Here is a 14273-nt window from a genome sequence, read left to right on the forward strand (position 1 = left end):
GGAGAGAGAATGGCAGGAGAGATGGTGAATAAAATAAGAGGTCATTGTAATTTACCCACTTGTTATTTAGCCTGTTTTAATAGTGCTTATTAATGGTTTGAAAAATGTCACTTAACCCACTTGAGTCCATTTCTGTTAGATGTTTATAATCCACATCATTACTTTTAACTGTTAAAAACAGTAAAACATAACAAAAACAAACATGTGAAGATCTTAAGAGTAGTTCAACAATAACACAAAAAGAAGAGATCCCACCGCCTATTGTTGTATTCATCAAATCACACAACTTTTTCTGCAAACTCAACTCAAAACTTTACAGATCGTAAACCCTTTTCCCCTATTGACTAGATTTTGTCACTTTGAATCAAAACCAGGCTTTAATTCTCAGGACCCATCACCAAAAAATGCTAAAAAAATCAATGTTGCAATTTTCTGGGATTTGGACAATAAAGCACCAAACTTATTCCCACCATAAGAGGCTGCTGTTAAGCAAAAGGCTGAGGCAGCATCTTTTGGGGTTGTTAGATACACAGTGGCTCATGTAAATAGCCATGCATTTAGGTATGTCCCTCAAGTTGTTAGGGAGCAAGCTAAAGTGAGGAAGTGTTGAATCAGTTGGAGAATAAGGGAATGATTAAGACAGTTGAGCAATATCTTTTTTGGGTTTGCCCGAGGAAATTTTATACAAATGAGAAATTTGTGAATCATTTTGAGCAAATTCATGAGCATGAGCTGGTTAAAAGGTTGAATCAGAGTCGGCAAGGGGGAAGAGAAGGGTGAAGTTGGTGGCTGAGTATTCCATGAAGATAGAGAAGTATAAGAATGCTGCAAGGGATGTCTTGACTCCCAAGTTAGGGTATGGTTTGGCGAATGAGTTGAAGTGGCAGGGTTTTGGGTTGAAATTGTGTCGGATAAACCACAAGCGGCAGATTTTGCATTGAAGAATCATATGGTGGATGTCATGGATAGGAGGAGAGTTGAATGTATGATGCTTGTATCGGATGATTCATCATTGGATTTTGTGGATGTTTTGAAGGAGGCAAAGTTAAGGTGTTTGAAGACGGTTGTGGTGGGAGATATGAATGATGGGGCTTTGAAGAGGGTTGTGGATGCAGGTTTTTCATGTAGAGAAGTTTTGATGGGGAAGGCTAAGAAGGAGGCAGAATTGTTGGGAAATGGAAGGACCGTGATGTTTTTAAGAGATTGGAGTGGACATACAACCCTGAGGTGGAGAAAAAGGTATATGATTTTGATGATGAAATTGTTAAGGAGAGGGAGGATGGGGATTTTGAAGGTATTGTAATTGGGGTAGTTGATTCTTCACAATCATTGAAAAGAATGGAATTTTGACGTACAATCCTAAGTTGAGGAATAATGTATGTGATTTTGAGGACGAGGCTATTGAGGAGACTGAGGATGGGGATTTGATGGTATTGTTAGTGGGGGAAATGATTTCATGCGAAAGGAAGGCAACAGTACTTGGTCGAATTAGGATTCTAATGCCCAATGTAATTTCTTCACAATCTTGTGGGTGACTGATTGATATTTTGTATCTTAGAGTTTGTTGTGGTAAAATTATCTCATGTCAATCATTTATCAGATACAATATTAAATGGATGAGTTTGATTCTCTCAGGAAAAATGAATCCCAGTCCTTTTATGTGTGCAGATGAGCCCTACCTCCAAAGATCACCTTTGCTAATTGGAAATAGGCACTCCCTGAAGAAGGGGATGATTTTATGACTCCCACCATATATATTTTTCTAGCAAAGGCAACCTGACTTGTTAAAATTAACACTACAAAGAAAAGTGAAACATAAAAATCAACTGCCTGTACTTCAATTGCTGAGAAACAACTTTTATGTGAGTTATTTTCCCCAATAAGGGATGCAAAAATCCTATGCTTCTAATATAGGATCACTCTATACAAATCACCTTCTCAAAATTGAACTGAAGGAAAGGAAGCACAAGGGAGTTAAAACCCACACTGTGTTTCCTTCCACCCTACTAAACCAAAAACCAAATAGAATTATACCACCTTGTTTATCCTATTCCTCAAATCTCTTTGAATTGCTTAAAAGATTTAGAGTTCATCATGCGAATCATCATCTTCTCCTCCATCTGATTCACTGCCAGGGGCTCCACCAGACCGCTGATAGACGGCAGTTATAATTGGGTTGCAAACAGCCTCTACCTCTTTCAGCCTCTCCTCATAATCCTCTTTCTCAGCACTCTGATTGTCATCCAACCACTCAAGTGCCTCTTTAACTGCTGTCTCAATCTTCTCCTTCTCATCAGACTCTAACTTGTCCGCGAGTTTGTCCTTGTCATTGATCTGGTTCTTCATGTTGTAGATATAGGTTTCCAAGCTGTTTCTGGCATCAATCTTCTCCTTGACCTTCTTGTCTTCCTCGGCAAACTCCTCGGCCTCCTGCACCATCCGATCAATCTCCTCTTGACTCAGCCGACCCTTGTCATTGGTGATTGTGATCTTCTCTGATTTCCCTGAGGCCTTATCTTCAGCTTTCACGTTTAGAATACCATTGGCATCTACCTCAAATGTGACTTCAATCTGAGGTGTTCCTCTGCTCAAAGAAACAAGCCAATTCTAGTAAGTTGAAGCACACAAAACTTTAATAGAATGGAAGCATATTCAAAAGGGGCATGGGAAAACAACCTTGGAGCTGGAGCAATTCCAGTCAAATCAAAATTCCCAAGCAGTCTGCAGTCTTTTGTGAGACTCCTTTCTCCTTCAAAAACCTGTTGGAGAGAATCAACTTGGCATCAGCACAGATGCAATAGGAATTAATCAAACTTACACATAAAAGCCAGTTTGCACACTGACTTTCAAGATTAGTATGGATAGATGATTTCTTCCCATTCATTATGCTAACTAAACAGTAAACACTAATGCAAAAATATTTTGTACCTGGATAGTGACAGTTGTCTGCTGATCCTGGTAAGTTGTGAAGACTTGGGATTTCTTGCTTGGAATAACAGTGTTCCTAGGAATCAATTTTGTCATCACTCCACCAACAGTTTCGATACCAAGGGTAAGTGGGGCCACATCCAAGAGAAGGATATCTGAATACAATTAACAGATAATAGTAGTCAGTGGACCAGCCATATTCCTAAAATATTCATGACTTATAATTGCTAGGAAAAAGTACCTTTGGTTTCATCACCACCCTCTCCACTCAAAATGCCTCCTTGTACAGCAGCACCATAAGCAACAGCCTCATCTGGGTTCACACCCTTGTTGGGCTCCTTACCATCAAAAAAGTCCTTAAGAAGTTGCTGAACCTTTGGAATCCTGGTGCTTCCACCAACAAGTACAATTTCATCAATCTGGCGCTTCTCCAATCCAGCATCTTCCATGGCCTTCTTAACAGGTCCCATGGTCTTTCTGAATAAATCGTTGTTCAACTCTTCAAATCGCGCTCTGGTAAGTGGTTCAGAGAAATCCACACCATCAAAGAGGGATTCAATCTCCACACGAACCTGGTGCTGGCTGCTCAAGGCTCTTTTGGCACGCTCAGCTTCTCTCCTCAGCTTCCCAAGAGCTCTATTGTCCTTGCTGATATCCTTGCTGTGCTTCTTCTTAATCAATTTGATGAAATAATCCATAACTCTGTGATCAAAGTCCTCACCTATAAGAGAAATGAATGTGTGAATTAAACTTCTTATCCTTTCCCAAATTAAATTGTTCTCTACCCAATTCACAGAATCCGCCATTCTTCTAATAGAAAGCAAAGGCACAAGCAACATAACATTAACAATGAAAGGAAGTTACCTCCTAAATGAGTATCTCCATTTGTTGCAAGAACCTCAAAAACACCGTTGTCAATTGTCAAAACACTAACATCAAATGTTCCACCTCCAAGGTCAAAGACAAGGATGTTCTTCTCACCACCCTTCTTGTCCAAACCATAGGCAATGGCTGCAGCAGTTGGTTCATTTATAATTCTTGCGACGTTCAGTCCGGCAATAACACCAGCATCCTTGGTAGCCTGCCTTTGGGCATCATTGAAGTAAGCTGTAGGGTTCATGAATTGAGTATATTAGTCAATCATACATTAATCATAGTTTGCTTCCTAGAACAACTTGGAATATGAAACCAAAACAAGAAATTTCACTTTACCAGGAACTGTCACAACAGCATCCTTAATTTTCTTCCCAAGGAATGCCTCAGCTGTCTCCTTCATCTTTGTTAGAACCATAGCACTTATCTCCTCAGGACTAAAAACTTTAGTCTCCCCATCCTTGACCTTTACTTGTATGTAGGGTTTTCCATCCTTGTTCACAATCTTGTATGGAACAAGTTTCATGTCCTTCTGTACCTCCTTGTCATCAAACCTGCAATAGGCACAATATAAACCGTTGAGGAACACTATTCTCACACACATTTTATCTACAAGAGAGATAGACAGAGTGAAAGACACATTACTTTCTTCCGACAAGTCTTTTGACATCGAAGATGGTCCTCTCGGCATTGACAGGCCCCTGATTCTTAGCTGCCTCGCCGATCAATCTCTCACTATCAGTGAATGCAACCCATGAAGGGGTGATTCGGTTACCTTGGTCATTCGCTATGATTTCAACATGTCCATTCTTATAAACACCAACACAAGAATAAGTTGTGCCAAGGTCTATCCCAATCACTGTTCCTAACTTGTTTGCCTCCTCTTTCGCAATAGAAAATGCAAATAAACTCCCTGTTAACAAAAAAATCAGATTTAATTACATCTCATTCCCCTGTCTTTTGGGAAAATTAGATGATCCAACTAAAGTATAAATCTAGTAACAAATTTTTTTTCACAACAACTAACTGATCAATACATTATAAAGAGTGAAGTTACTCCAATCAAAACTTACCACCTTAGAAGAAAAATTTGAAATTTTCTAGTGCCCCAACATGGCTTTTCAACTAAAGGGTGCAGAGTAAGGCACCAAATCATCAAACTCAATCAAATCAAATCATAATCAAATAATTAAAGCATCTCCAGCCATGAAAACAAGATAGATGCTATCCTAAACTAAGTAGCATTTTAGCTCAACCACTCAAAACTTTCGATCTATAATATTTAATCATCTCAAAACACATAAAATGAAAAGACCCAGTTTCAATTTCTAAGTGCATTCAAACAAATCACAATAAACATATAATTAACATAACAACAATTGATCTTCTTCTCTACAAACACTTCCAATAGTAAACATACCAATAGTGTTGATCTTCTTCTCTATCAAAATTTATGCTTTTTGTCTTTTGTTCAGAATAAAACATAGTGCAAAAACAAAAGACACAAAATTTAATAGTACTATAACAATAGTTATTCTCCTTCTCCATCAAAATTTAAGCTTTTTGTTTTGGTTCTGAATAAACCATCATGAAAAATAAGACCCAAAAACGCATTTTTCTTTCTTTCTCAGTCGCCCAAAAAACAAGCCTCAAACAAAGTACAAGAGGAAGTGAAAAAACACAAAGACTCACCAAACAAAACGATGCCCAGAAAGATCAGAGAAGCGCGTAGTCTAAACGCACTGTCCATCACGTAAAAAGCTCCAACCTTTAAAAATTTTTCTTATAGAACTACTTGAAATATGGTAGTATGTGACGATGTTGTTGTTGTTGTGTTTGTGAGTTCGAAGTTTATTTATATGGGACTTTCCGTAACTGTCGGGGGCGGGTTTGAGTTTGTGTATTCAGAGAGAGCGTCATTGATGATGACGTGGACCAATGGAGTTTAGGATTTGTGTTGTCGAGCCAATGAGATTTAGTGTTTTGTGTTGGGTTAATCTTGGCCCTTCATTTTCCCACGTCTTTGAGGTCTTCCAGGTCTTTGGTCAAAAACAATACAACATTGACATATAAAATTATAAAATTATAGAGTGTCATTCACGGTTAGATTCGCATTATTATAAAATTATAATACAATAAAGTTTTGTTGTATAAAATAAGCATTTTTGTTGAAAATCTAACCATTATTTTTCTTTATACTTTTAATACATTGGTTAAATTTTGTGTCAATTATATATTATTTATTATATAATATAAGTATATATTTTATGTATAATTTTAAATTACAAAAATTGTCAATTTAAACAATTTATTAATAACATAACTATTGATTTTTAATTTTCTAGAAATTTTACAACTCAATATCTTTTTATTGGAGGTAGATTTTGACAAATCTACTATTAGATTATATTTTCTTTTTATATCCTCTATACTTGCAAAATTTCTAAGATCAGTAATTATGTCATCAATAAATTGTTTAAATTGTAAGTTTTTATAGTTCAAAATTATGTATAAAATATTATTTTATATATTATATAGTAAATAATATCTGATTGGCACAAAATTTGACATGTGTATTAAGAGCGTAAAGAACATGCAATCAAACAGTTAGGTTTTCGAAATATATGCAATAATGTTGATGATATTGAGTAAGGTTATAATCTTAAGTTACAATCAATTTTGTAGCTAAATTTTGTCCATTATAATAATAAAAATTTATCTTATTTTATGGAGAAATGTTAATGGATGCTCTAAGGTTTAACCGTTATAAGAAAAGTTTTATGAGAAAAGAGAAAAAAAAAAATTAATATATTGATAGATTTTTCTATTTCCCTTAAAAATTGTGTTAAAACTTTCCTAAAATAGTTTGTTAACAATTGCCCTAAAGGTGATTGTTAACATGACCCTATGTTATATATAAGATAGATTTTTTTCAAAGCAAAAAAAAAAAATGTTATATGACAAAAAGGCTATCATATATAAGATTAAAAAAAAAAACTAAAAGTTATAGTAGATGAACAAAACAATTTAAGTGAATAATGCCTATAAAAAAAAAGTGAATAATGAAATTTATTTTTTAATTAATTTAAAATTTTAAACGTTTAATAATAGAATTTTAATTGAAATATTAATTGGGTCATGCTAACGAGTGCCCTTAAAGCATTGGTTAACAATTCATTTTAGGAAATTTTTGACACCACTTTTATGGAAAATGAAAAAAACTATCAAAACATTAACTGTTTTTTTTTTCCATAAAAATTTTCATTAAATGGATTATTAACCAATGCCCTGAAAGCATTCATTAGTATTTTCCATATTAATTTAAATTTATTGTAACTTTGGCAAGAGATATTTATCTAGAGTTTAATTAGCTTAATTAATAATAGAACTTTAAGTAGAGCATAGTTAAATTAATAAATTTGATGATGTATATGTGCTATGGTTTGTGAGGATACTTTTATTATACATGTCGTATAAAGAGAGTGTATCCACTTATCATAAATGTTATTTATATAACCCAACTTTTATTATATAGTATAATGTTAGTAATATGTCTATGGATTAATTAAAAATTTATATGTGATGTGGGATGAAAACGCTCAGACCGTCTCTGGACGGTCATCACCTCGGCAGCCGTCCAGGAGTTATCCTTAGGACGAGGGTAACAGACAAGGCCGTTCTGAGGATGATAGCGAAGCTACATCCTTCATCCATGGGATGCGCACAGCCTGCCCCGAGAGGACTCGTCCACATAAAACTTCGTGGACGAGGATGCTACACTTGGAATTATCAGGCACACTCGATGAAAGAATTCCAGGACGAGGAGATCATACTTAGGAGAATCTTCGAATATAATGTGACAATCTCTTATCCCACGCATAACTGTCATGTATCCATTGTGAAATAGAAGTGTAACTCCTAAATGGTTATGGCAGTTACGTTTAACCCTCCTTGAATCCAGGAGAGGTTCCAATTTCGATAACCGTCTATGAGGCGCTATATAAAGACTGATTCAGACAAGGCAAAGGTATGTGAATTTTACTCCAAAAAAGTTGGAACTCCAAAAATATAGAGAGAAAAACTAACTTTACCATCGGAGGGTTTTTGGCCGGCAGCCCCGGTCGCCTTTAATTGGCTTCTCTTTTTTCTTCAGGCCGCAGAGAGAGCGAGTGGTCCTATCAAGTCCGAAGCATCCAGCCTATTGATCTTCTTAGCATCATCAGTTGGCGCCGTCTGTGGGAAATTACAGTGTTCTTTTCGTTCGATTATTTGTTCTGTTTTCAACGATTAGCCATTCCTAGACAAAAGGCTGAATGGTTCGAACAAGATCAAGGGCTACAAGCCCAGGCCACCAGGAGAGTAGGGATGCTTCTAGCAACCCCCTTCGCGATCGTAGGTCAGCGCCTATCGTGCAACCACCCTCCATTCAACATATACAATCCATGGCCGCCGCTATGGCGGAACTGACACGTCAAAACCAGGAGTTGAATAGGGAGATCAACCTCAGGAGGCAGCGCCAAGATGGGCACGCGGATAGACGGGCACCGAGTCAGGAAGGTGGAGGAGAAAATGTCGAGTCCGAAGATCAAACAATGGGTACCGCTTCAAGAAGGGTGCCACACTTGGAAAAAGAGATGGACCAAATGAGAAAAGCCATGGATAAAATGAGGGAAAACATAAGGCGAGCGAACCCAGTGGATGATATGGTTCACCGAACGGACTCCCCCTTCACGGCTTCCATCAGCAGTCACCCCCTGCCTCCAAAGTTCAAAATGTCTTCTCTGGACTTGTATGATGGAAATCGCGACCCTTGCGATCATATTGCAACTTTCAAGACGACTATGCACCTACAAGGAGTCCCAGACGAGATTATGTGCAGAGCTTTTTCCACCACACTTAAAGGACCAGCGCGAGTGTGGTTCGGTAAGATACCCCCAAACTCGGTAGGATCCTTTGAAGAGTTGAGTAAGTTGTTTGTCAACAATTTCATTGGAGGACAGCGTCACAAGCGTTCCTCCTCCAGCCAACTGACCATAGAGCAAGGGGAAAATGAGAGTTTGCGATCCTTTATCACCCGGTTTAATAGGGAGGCCCTGACAGTGGACGAGATGGATGACAAGTTATTGCTGGCTGCTTTCCACAATGGGGTCAATTCTGACTTGTTCATTCATAAGCTCTACGAGCAGGAACTACAGACCATGGCCGATCTCGTCCATTCAGCCCAGAATTTTATGAACGCCGAGGATGCTATCATAGCCAAGAAAAGAAAAAGGGTAGAATGTTCAGAAGCGGGTCACCATCGTTATTCGGATCAAGGACCTCGTCCAAAGAAAGCTCGGATAGACGAGAGGAAAGATAAGGATGGTAAGAAGGCCAGTTCCTCCGCGAGGAATCAGCAATACACGCCCCTGACTATGCCGCTAGAGCAGGTACTTATGTAGATCAAGGATGATCCGTCCTTGAAGTGGCCAGACAAAATGAAGGGAGACCCCAACAAGCGTAATAGGAGCAAGTACTGTCGCTTTCACAGGGACCATGGGCATGATACGGACGAGTGCTTTGACTTGAAACAGCAGATAGAAAATCTCATCAGACAGGGAAAATTGAGGAACTTCCTTGGACGAGACCAGAGAGATGAGAAAATGAAGGCCAAGGTGGAAGAATCATCACGCCCCCCACTAGGAGAGATAAGGGTAATTATAGGAGGAAACTCGACGGCGTAGTCGTCCAAGTCAAGGAAGATATACCTGAAGGTGGTGCAGAACATACAACCGTCTGGACGACCCCCTAGGACGAGGGAAGTAGACCAACAGGCTGTTACATTCACGAGGACGACTCCACCACCCACATGATGACGCGATAGTCATCACCCTACTCATCTCTGACTACATGACCAGGAGGGTATTGATAGACAATGGCAGCTCTGCAGACATTCTCTACTACCCCGCATTCCAACAAATGAGGCTAGGACGAGATCAGCTTCGACCAGTGAACTCGCCGTTGGTAGGATTCGGAGGAATGAAGGTGCAACCTGTGGGCACCATCACGTTACCAGTGGTCGTTGGAACGTTTCCGCAGCAGATAACCAAGGAGGTAAATTTTCTCGTTGTTGATTGTGCATCGTCATATAATGCAATTATTGGAAGGCCAACTTTGAATAGCTGGAAAGCGGTAACCTCTACCTACCACCTGTCCATTAAATTTCCAACCGAGCACGGAGTAGGCCAGGTGCAAGGAGATCAGCTGGCCGCCAGAGAATGCTACCTAGCTATGCTGGCCATGGACGAGCACATGCAGGCGATGAGTATAGACGGAAGAAGGGTCGTGGCTGAGCCCACTGAAGCATTAGAAGACGTCCCTTTGGACGATAACCAGCTCGAGAAGTCTACTAGAGTTGGGGCGAGCATGGAAGAGGGGGCAAAGCACGCTTTGATTCGGTTTCTAAAGAAAAGCCTCGATGTCTTTGCATGGAGTCATGAGGACATGTCTGGCATTGATCCGAGCGTCATTACCCATAGCCTGAACGTGTGTCCCTATTCGAAACCAGTGCTTCAGAAGAAAAGAGTTTTCGCTTCAGAGCGAGACAATGCCATTAAGGAGGAGGTGCAGAAGTTGGTCGCCGCGAAGTTCATCCGAGAAGTTCATTACCCAGATTGGTTGGCGAACGTGGTCATGGTCAAGAAAGCTAATGGCAAGTGGCGAATGTGCATGGACTTCACTGATCTAAACAAAGCTTGCCCCAAGGATAGCTACCCATTGCCACGCATTGACCAGTTAGTGGACTCAACGGCAGGTCACAGGATACTTAGCTTCATGGACGCTTTCTCGGGTTATAACCAGATACAGATGGATGAAGCGGATCAGGAGAAGACCTCATTCATCACGAGCCAAGGGTTGTATTGCTACAAGGTAATGCCCTTCGGTTTGAAGAATGCGGGGGCGACCTACCAAAGGCTGGTTAACCAAATGTTCCGTCCTCAAATCGGGCGAAATGTAGAGGTTTATGTGGACGACATGCTGGTGAAGAGCCAGGACGAGGAAAAACATCTGGACGACCTCCAAGAGACTTTTGATACGTTGCGACGGTACAACATGAAATTAAATCCGAGCAAGTATGCTTTCGGGGTTTCATCCGGGAAATTCTTGGGGTTTATGGTGTCGCACAGGGGAATCGAGGCGAATCTAGATAAAATCCAGGCAATACTGAACATGGAGCCACCGAAGAATATCAAGGAAGTCCAGTCTCTTACTGGACGAGTCGCCGCCCTAAACAGGTTTGTATCGAAAGCTACCGACAAATGTTTACCATTCTTTAAAGTCCTTAGGAAGGCTTTTGAATGGACGGACGAGTGCCAACAGGCCTTCCAAAACTTGAAGACGTATCTCATGACGGCCCCACTGTTGAGTCCGTCTGTACCTGGGGAAGAGTTGTACTTGTATTTGGCAGTGTCCCTACACGCAGTAAGCTCAGCGTTAGTCAGAGAAGAGGGGAGAGTCCAGAAACCGGTCTATTACACAAGCCACGCGATGAGAGGGGCGGAAGGACGGTACCCGATGATGGAGAAACTAGCCTTCGCATTAATCACGGCTTCCAGGAAGCTGAGACATTATTTTCAGGCACACGTCATCAACGTCCTAACAGACCATCCTATAAAAAAGGCGATGAGCAAGTTGGAAGCTGCTGGACGGCTAGTATAGTGGGCCGTTGAGCTTAGCGAGTTTGATATTAAATACCTCCCAAGGAGTGCGATAAAGGCGCAGGCATTGGCAGATTTCATCGCAGAGTTCACCCCCAGCCAGGATGAGCTGGCTAAGGACGAAAGTGCTGAGAAATGGGTGGTCAATGTCGACGGGTCGTCCACACTGTATGCAGGAGGAATTGGGGTTATATTGAAGTCCCCCGAGGGTGACAAGCTAGAGTATGTAGCCCGTCTGCAATATCAAACTACCAACAACGAAGCTGAGTACGAGGCACTACTCAAAGGATTGGAGTTGGCTAAGTCCCTAGGGGCGGAGTCGGTAACAATCAGAGGAGATTCTCAGCTGGTCGTTAATCAAGTAAATGGAATGTGCGATGCTAAGGAAGATCGAATGAAGAAATACCTCAACAAAGTGAAACGACTTGCACGAAAATTTTCGGCTGTAAGTTTTGTTCAACTACCGAGGGAGGAAAACACGGAAGCGGACGCCTTGGCAAAAGCAGCTTCGGCAGGGGTGACGGACGAGTACGACAACATCCAATACATGCCGAGTATAGACATCCCTGACATACAGCAGGTAGGAGGAGGTGAAGATTGGATGAGTCCAATAATGATCTATCTAAAAGATGGAAGGCTTCCAGAGGACAAGGATGAAGGGAGAAAGTTGAGGGTCAGGGCAGCCAAGTACGTCCTCATAAATGAGGTGTTGTACAAGCGAGGTTTTTGCCAACCTTACTTAAGGTGTTTGGCTCCTGACAAGTCAAACTATGTTCTAAGGGAAGTTCATGAAGGAGCATGTGGAAATCATTCAGGAGCAAGGTCGCTGGTCCATAAGATCGTCCGTGCCGGCTACTACTGGCCTACAATGCAGGCAGATGCTAAAGCCTATGTCAAGGTATGTGACCGGTGTCAACGCTATAGCAATGTACCTAGACAGCCGTCGGAATACCAAACCCCAATGATGGCCCCATGGCCCTTCGTACAGTGGGGACTGGACATCCTAGGCCCTTTTCCCACGGGAATCCGGCAAATGAAGTTTTTGGTGGTGGGAATCGACTACTTTACCAAGTGGGTAGAAGCCGAGCCTCTTGCAGCAATCACTCAGCAGAACGTGAAAAATTTTGTATGGAAGAATATTCTATGCAGGTTCGGGGTACCCAGGGTATTAGTATTCGACAATGGACATCAATTTGACAACGCACCCTTCAGAGACTTTTGCAATCACTTCGGGATCAAGAATCACTATTCCTCACCCTCCCATCCGCAGGCAAATGGACAAGCAGAAGTAGCAAACCGATCCCTGCTGAAAATCATCAAGACTCGGCTAGCGGGGGCAAAAGGGATATGGCCAGACGAGCTACCAGGTGTTCTTTGGGCCTATAGGACAACTGCACGAACTCCGACAAGAGAGACCCCTTTTAAGCTAGCCTATGGGAGTGAAGCTATTATACCAGCGGAGGTTCATATGGCAAGTCATCGAGTGATGGAGTACCAGGAGAAAGACAATGGGGAACAACTTCGCCTTGACCTCGATCTTGTTGACGAGGTAAGAATGAATGCGGAGCAGAGGACGGCAAGGTACAAAAATCTTATGGCCCGACAGCATGATGCCATGGTAAAACCCAGACGGTTCGGTGTGGGGGACCTTGTTCTCAAAAGGGTCTCCTTGGCGACTAGGAATCCAGCTCATGGAAAACTGGGACCCAATTGGGAAGGACCCTACAGGGTAATCAACTGCAAGAGGCAGGGGTCCTACTACCTGGAAGCTCTGGACGGGCGGAAGTTAGAGCATCCCTGGAACGTGGAACATCTGAGGAGGTACTATCAGTGATGAGCAGGGACGAGGGAAGCCGGTGGCAAAGTTACAGCTATGATTTGCGTATTCGTTTATACTTACTGTTGTGTTCTTACTGCTATTATGGTGTGTTGTGAATAAAAAGTGCACTAGTTCTCAAACTTTTGCACCGTTTACAGACCAGCTTATGAAAGACGAGGTTATGTATTTCTCTTAAGTATTTCAATAAGGCACTAGCTTATAAGCATGTGCCACGCTTGTGAACAATGTTCATGTAATAATATGGTGTGGATTTCTTATGTATTTGATGCATAGATTTAGTTTCCATAGTAATACCCACAGAAGGGGCGGGCAAAAGCCTAAGACGAATAAAAATCTTCGGACGCAGAAACACTCGTCCAAGTCTTTCCTTTAAATAAGGATAAAGCAAAGAGAGATAAGCTAAGGCACACTCGTCCAAAGCATTCTTTTAAAAAAGGATAAAGCAGAGAAAAAAGCCAAGGCCTTCTCGTCCAAAGCTTTCCTTTAAATAAGGATAAAGCAAAGAGGGATAAGTTAAGGCACACTCGTCCAAAGCATTCCTTTAAAAAAGGACAAAGCAAGAGAAAGAAGCCTAGGAATACTCGTCCAAGGTTTCCCCTTTAAAAAAAATAAAAAATGCTCGTCTAAGACTTTCCTTCAAATAAGTATAAAGCAAAAGGAAAAAGGCCAAGTCCCACTCGTCTAAGAAGGAAGAGTAAGCATTAAGGTATAGCATTCCAAAGACGATCACTCGTCAAGAAGAGAAAACATAAACATTATGAACTTCTTGCGAGAAGTCGAGTAATAATGGCCTAAAGGACAAGCAAAAGTAATGCAGTCATCATCGTCTTAAGTGGGTCGTCCAAAAAAAAAAAGATCATGTAGACGACCATCCAACACTTAGAGCGTTGTTTGAAAGATAATTGCATAAATAATAACATATAAGCTCATCCACA

General features: G+C 41.0%; 1 protein-coding gene and 1 pseudogene across 1 annotated transcript; one reads left to right on the forward strand and one right to left on the reverse strand.

Moving 5' to 3' along the window:
• The first annotated feature begins 104 nt into the window (after positions 1-104).
• Positions 105-1463, forward strand: LOC142620101 (uncharacterized; annotated as a pseudogene).
• A 346-nt stretch (positions 1464-1809) lies between these two features.
• On the reverse strand, positions 1810-5645 carry LOC142618534 (luminal-binding protein 5-like). Its single transcript, XM_075791484.1, has 8 exons — positions 5494-5645; positions 4447-4714; positions 4141-4355; positions 3793-4035; positions 3170-3649; positions 2929-3083; positions 2677-2759; positions 1810-2584 (listed from the first exon to the last, which is right to left on the reverse strand). Exons 1-8 carry the CDS (start codon positions 5549-5551, stop codon positions 2083-2085), a joined length of 2004 nt encoding a protein of 667 aa, XP_075647599.1. The 5' UTR covers positions 5552-5645; the 3' UTR covers positions 1810-2082.
• Between the last annotated feature and the right edge of the window lie 8628 nt (positions 5646-14273).

This window comes from Castanea sativa, chromosome 12, assembly GCF_040712315.1.
Source record: "Castanea sativa cultivar Marrone di Chiusa Pesio chromosome 12, ASM4071231v1".
NCBI classification, from domain to species: domain Eukaryota; kingdom Viridiplantae; phylum Streptophyta; class Magnoliopsida; order Fagales; family Fagaceae; genus Castanea; species Castanea sativa.

Excerpts from the sequence above, each read along its gene's own strand:
- LOC142618534 (XM_075791484.1), bottom strand. The coding sequence starts at position 5,551 with ATGGACAGTGCGTTTAGACTACGCGCTTCTCTGATCTTTCTGGGCATC. Across the intron at positions 4,715-5,493 it reads TCTGGGCATCGTTTTGTTTG|GGAGTTTATTTGCATTTTCT; the intron begins GTGAGTCTTTGT and ends TTTTGTTAACAG. Across the intron at positions 2,760-2,928 it reads AGACAACTGTCACTATCCAG|GTTTTTGAAGGAGAAAGGAG; the intron begins GTACAAAATATT and ends TCTCTCCAACAG.